The sequence below is a fragment of the Mandrillus leucophaeus genome, unplaced genomic scaffold, assembly GCF_000951045.1.
Source record: "Mandrillus leucophaeus isolate KB7577 unplaced genomic scaffold, Mleu.le_1.0 Scaffold1166, whole genome shotgun sequence".
NCBI classification, from domain to species: domain Eukaryota; kingdom Metazoa; phylum Chordata; class Mammalia; order Primates; family Cercopithecidae; genus Mandrillus; species Mandrillus leucophaeus.
Window position 1 is genome coordinate 35,267 of NW_012099943.1, and position 6,117 is coordinate 41,383.

At 46.2% G+C, this 6,117-nt stretch overlaps 1 protein-coding gene across 1 annotated transcript in view; it reads right to left on the minus strand.

The window, feature by feature from the left end:
• Positions 1-6,117, minus strand: part of LOC105553391 (tigger transposable element-derived protein 1-like) — a 29,866-nt gene that overhangs the window by 6,077 nt on the left and 17,672 nt on the right. Inside the window, exon 2 of the mRNA XM_011999452.1 lies at positions 2,633-2,736. Within this exon, the coding sequence (XP_011854842.1) occupies positions 2,633-2,736 (104 nt within the window). The remainder of the gene's footprint in view (positions 1-2,632; positions 2,737-6,117) is intronic.

A 6,117-nucleotide genomic window follows, 5' to 3' on the forward strand; every position in this document is an offset into this window, starting at 1 on the left:
TACGATTTTTCCCTACATTTTTGGCTGCAGACTTTCTGGTTACCTCTTCATATACACAGACCTTGTATTTATTTATTTATTTATTTATTTATTTATATTTTTTAATTTTTTTTTTTTTTTGAGACGGATTCTTGCTCTGTCACCCAGGTTGGAGTGCAGTGGTGCTATTTCAGCTCATTGAAACCTCTGCCTCAGCCTCCCACGTTAGCTGGGATTAAAGGTGCCTGCCACCACACCCAGCTAGTATTTTTGCATTTTTAGTACAGACGGGGTTTCACCAAGTAGACCAAGCTGGTCTCAATTCCTGACCTCAGGTGATCAAGCCATCCTCCTCGGCCTCCCAAAGTGCTGGGATTATAGCCACCACACCCTGCCTCCTTTTCTTTATAATATTTTATTTACTGATAAGAAACACACACATAGAATTTATTAGTTTTTTTTTAAAACAAGGTTGCACTCTGTTACCCAACCTGGATTGCAGTGGTGTGATCACGGGTCACTGCAGCCTGGACCTCCTTGGTTCAGGTGATCCTCCCACCTCAGCCTCCCAAGTAGCTAACACTACAGGCATGCGCCCCCATGCCCAGCTAATTTTTGTATGTTTAGTAGAGATGGGGTTTCACTATGTTGACCAGGCTGGTCTCAAACTCCCGACCTCGTGATCTGCCTGCCTTGGCCTCCCAAAGTGCTGGGATTACCGGCATGAGCCACCACACCCAGCCTAAAAATTTTTTTAGTAGAGACAAGGTCTTGCTATGTTACCCAGGCTGGTCTCAAAACTCCTGAGCTCAAGCGATCCTCTGGCCTCAGCCTCACAAAGTGGTGAGATTACATGAGATTACAGGCGTGAGTCACCCTGCCTACCCCTAATGCTTTCTTTTAAAATTAATTCCAATTTGCAGGGTTTTTGTTGTTGTTGTTGTTGTTGTTGTTGTTGTTTAGAGTCAGGGTCTTGTGTTGTGCCGGCTGGAGTGCAGTGTCATGCTAGCTCACTGCAGACTTGAACTCCTGGGCCTGAGCAATCCTTCCACCTCAGCACCCCAACTAGCTGGAACTATGGCACCATCCCCTCTAGCTAACTTTTAAAAAATAGTCTTGTACGGCCGGGCGCGGTGGCTCAAGCCTGTAATCCCAGCACTTTGGGAGGCCGAGGCGGGTGGATCATGAGGTCAGGAGATCGAGACCATCCTGGCTAACATGGTGAAACCCCGTCTCTACTAAAAATACAAAAAAAAAAAAAACTAGCCGGGCGTGGTGGCGGGCGCCTGTAGTCCCAGCTACTTGGAGGCTGAGGCAGGAGAATGGCATGAACCTGGGAGGCGGAGCTTGCAGTGAGCCGAGATCGCACCACTGCACTCCAGCCTGGGCGACACAGCGAGACTCCGTCTCAAAAATAAAAAAATTTAAAAAATTAAAAAAATAAAAAAATAGTCTTGTAGAGACAAGGTCTTACAACCTGCCCAGGCTGGTCTCCAACTCCTGGCCTCAAGTCATTCTCCCACCTTGCCTCCCAAACTGCTGGGATTACAGGCTGACTACACTAATTTTGATCACTCGAATGATGTGGTGTCTGTCAGATTTCTGCACTGTAAAGTTACTGATTTTCCATTTTTAATCAATAAATATCTTCCGATCAGATACTTTGGAGTTATGTAAATTTCTCGTCAAATTTTCACCCACCAGGTAAAGTTTACCTTTTGGGTGTAAATAGATATATAGAAATAGGTTATTTACTTTTTTTTTCTTGAGACAGAGTCTCACTCTGTTGCCCAGGCTGGAGTGCAATGGCACAATCTCAGCTCAATACAACCTCCGCCTCCTGGGTTCAAGTGACTCTCGTGCCTCAGCCTCCTGAGCAGCTGGGAATACAGGCGTGTGCCACCACACCCAGCTAATGTTTCTATTTTTAATAGAAACAGGGTTTCACCATGTTGGCCAGGCTTGTCTCCAACTCCTGACCTCAAGTAATCCACACGCCTTGGCCTCCCAAAGTGCTGGGATTACAGGCATGAGCCACTGCGCCTGGCCTATTTACTTTTGAATTTAGATTTTTAAAATATTCTCAAACATGGTAACAAAGGTTACCATTCATTACATTTCAGTTCTGGGAAGCTTAAGTTTATATAATTGCATCCATAATGTAATATACAAACACATAAATAATCTGACAAGCCCATTATCCTCTATAAAGAATACCCTTATATAGATGTCAAGCAGAAGGCAAACATCAAAAGTGATACTGAAGCAGCCGGGCACAGTGGCTCACACCTGTAATCCCAGCACTTTGGGAGGCCGAGGTGGGCAGATCACCTGAGAGGTAAGGAGTTTGAGGCCAGCCTGGCCAACATGGTGAAACCGTTTCTCTTAAAAATACAAAAAATTAGTCGGGCGTAGTGGCAGGCACCTGTAATCCCAGCTACTTGAGAGTCTGAGGCAGGAGAACTGCTTGAACCTGGGAGGCAGAGGTTGCAGTGAGCCGAGATTGAGCCACTGCACTCCAGCCTGGGCGACAGAGTGAGACTCTGTCCTGGAAAAAAAAAAAAAAAAAGGGAGATACTAAAGTGTTTCATGATTCTGTCATTTCGACAATGATCCATCTATGGAATGTCAGACAAGTGTCAGGCTGTCTCACCATGGACTCGAGGGCAGACACGAGGAATGTCACCACCATCCTGCTCTCTGAGGAGGACTCTTCTTCAACGGGCAGGGTGGACACTGCTACCTGGGCCATGATCCCTGTGCAAAAGAAGCAATAAGAAAGCGGCAAAAATTCAGAGTCTGAAACCCACATTTAGAGCTGTGAGGGTGCTCACAAAAGATCTAGTTCAAACTTTCCTCTTGAGGTGAAGAAACTGAAATGTAAAGGCATTTAGTGACTTGCCCATGAGCTCCTGAATAGTAATGCTAACCTATTTTATTTTGAGACAGGGTCTTGCTCTGTCACCCAGGCTAGAGTGCAGTGGCACAATCACAGCTTACTGTAACCTCTGCCCCCTGGATTCAGTCGATCTTCCCACCTCAGCCTCCCCAGTAGCTGGGACTACAGGTGAGCACCACCACACCTGGCTAATTTTTGTAGTTTTTGTAAAGATGGGTTTTTGCCATATTACCTAGGCTGGTCTCAAACTCCTGAGCTCAAGCAATCTGGCTTCCTTGGCCTCCCAAAGTGCTGGGATTACAGGTGTGAGCCACCGTGCCCAACCCTGCTTTCTATTTTTTTTTTTTTTTGACACTGAATTTCACTCCTGTTGCCCAGGCTGGTGCAACGGCGCAATCTCAGTTCACTGCAACCTCCACCGCCTGAGTTCAAGTAATTCTTTTCTGCCTCAGCCTCCGGAGTAGCTGGGATTACAGATGCCTGCCACCACACCCAGCTAATTTTTGCATTTTTAGTAGAGACAGGGTTTGCCATGTTGGCCAGGCTGGTCTCGAACTCCTGACCTGAGGCGATTCGCCTGCCTTGGCCTCCCGAAGTGCTGGGATTACAGGCGTGAGCCACTGTGCCCAGTCAACTTTCTTTTTTAAAAACTATTTATTTATTTAGACAGAGGGTCTTGCTCTGTCGCTCAGGCTGGAGTGCAGTGGCGCAATCTCAGCTCACTGTAGGGTCCCAAGCAGCTGGGACTACAGGCACACACCATCACACCTGGATTTTTTTTTTTTTTTGTAGAGACAAGGTTTTGCCATGTTGCCCACGCTGGTCTTAAATTCCTGGTCTCAAGTGATCCGCGATCCGCCTGCCTCGGCTTCCCAAAGTGCTGGGATTATAGGCATAAGCCACCATGCCTAGCCCTTTTTTTTTTTTTTTGGCGGGGGTGGCGGGGGTACAGAGTCTTGCTCTGCCGCCCAGGCTGGAGTGCAGTGGCACAATCTCGGCTCCCTGAAACCTCTGCCTCCCAGGTTCAAGCGATTCTCCTGCCTCAGCCTCCCAAGTAGCTGGGATTACAGGCTCCCACCACGCCTGGTTAATTTTTGTATTTTTAGTAGAGATGGGGTTTCACCATGTTGGACCAGGCCAGTCTCGAATTGCTGACCTCAAGTGATCCACTTGCCTAGGCCTCCCAAAGTGCTGCGATTACAGGCGTGAGCCACCGCACCCAACCTTTTAAATTTATTTTTATGCTAACTTTACAGCATATATTTTCCACTAAACCTACACATGGCCTCCCCATAAAACAAACTCAGATATTATGTGACAGGAGCATGCTCTTTCCCAGATGAGGAGAGGAGGATTCGTATCTTACTGATCCAATGATGTTTAGTCAGATTTCAGCATGGTTGTGACAGCTACCATCCTGTTTCATTTACACATAGAAAGGATATAATGGGTTTGTGTACTAAAGATAGGAAGAGAAAATTCCTTCTTTCCCTCTTCCCTTTGGACTTCTGTCTCCTAAAAGCTCACTCTAAATTTTGCCAAGCTTTTTTTTTTAGCTTTTTGTTTGTTTGTTTTGTTTTTAGAGACAGGATCTCACTCTGTCACCCAGTCTGGAGTGCAGTGGCACAATCATGGCTCACTGCATCCTCCAACTCCCAGGCTCAAGTGATCCTCCTGCCTTACCCTCTGGAGTAGCTGGGACTGCAGGCATGTATCACCAGACCCAGCTATATTTTTAAACATTTTTTTGCAAAGATGGGGTGTTGCTCTATCGCCGAGGCTGATCTCAAATTCCTGGGCTTAAGCCATCCTCCTGTGTCGGCCTCCTTAAGTGCTGGGATGACAGGCGTGAGCCACTGTGCCTGGCTGATACATTTTGGCAAGCTCTAAATGAAGTTAGCTTTAAGAAATTCCTTTGAAAAAAATTATCTGAAATCTTAAAAACAACTTTTTGAAATGGAACATGCAAAAAAAAAGTACCCGTCAGCTACCATCATATCCCTCCAGTATTTGACTTAATTCTATTTGTAAGCAAAAGACAAATAGATCACATGAGGGTACATGTGGAAGACAGAAGATTTTTTTTTTTCTTTGAGTTTTGCTCTTGTCACCCAGGCTGGAGCGAAGTGGCGCGATCTCGGCTCACTGCAACCTCTGCCTCCCAGGTTCAAGCGATTCTCCTGCCTCAGCCTCCTGAATAGTTGGGATTACAGGCAGCCGCTACCACACCCAGCTAATTGTTGTATTTTTAGTAGAGATGGGGTTTCATCATATTGGTCAGGCTAGTCTCAAACTCCTGACCTCAGGTGGTCTGCCCGCCTTGGCCTCCCAAAGTGCTGGGATCCTAGGCGTGAGTCACTGGGCCCAGTCAAAACTAAAGATTTAAGGGAGCGAAGTGTGGAGGTGACATGGGGTTATTCGGAAATATTCACAAACGTCTCTTTCAGATCATGTGGTTTGATTTCTTACCCACTTGAATGTGGTGTGGCCACATGACTTTCGTGGACTGAGGATGTCAGGGAAGTAAATTTACTTTGCCACACTCTCTCTTCCTCCTCAGTGGCCACTGGGAACGTTTCACATGGGACTGCCACAGCAGCCTGGGTTCCAAATTGCGGACAATGTGAAACAGACTCATAGCCAATGCACAACAGACTTTTAGTGCGACCAAGAAGTAAGTCTTTGCTCCTTTAATCCTCCAAAGTCTGGTGTCGTTTGCAACTACAGCACACCCTAGCCAGTCTAGACAGTTACGGAAGGTTGAAAAGAAATTCTAAAAATGCAACTATCTATCAAAATTCTTTGAAGACACTCAAGGATCCCTTAGAGTTAGAATCTTTCTGAGAACATTAGCTATACTGAACCAGTAGGATGCAAACTGTTGTTAAAAATTTTTATAAATCTATGTATCTCTATTATTATTAAACAGAATGGTAGGGGGAAGGGAAGGATAGGGAGAGATTTGGTTGTTCTTATGAGATGGAGTATCACTCTGTCACCCAGGCTGGAGTGCAGTGCCACGATCTCAGCTCATTGCAACCTACGCCTCCTGGGTTCAGGTGATTCTCCTGCCTCAACCTCCTGAGTAGCTGGGATTGCAGGCATGAGCCACCACACCTGGCTAATTTTTGTATTTTTGGTGGAGACGGGGTTATACCATGTTGGCCAGGCTGGTCTCGAACTCTTGACCTCAAGTTATCCGTCCACCTCGGCCTCTCAAAGTGCTGGGATTACAGGTG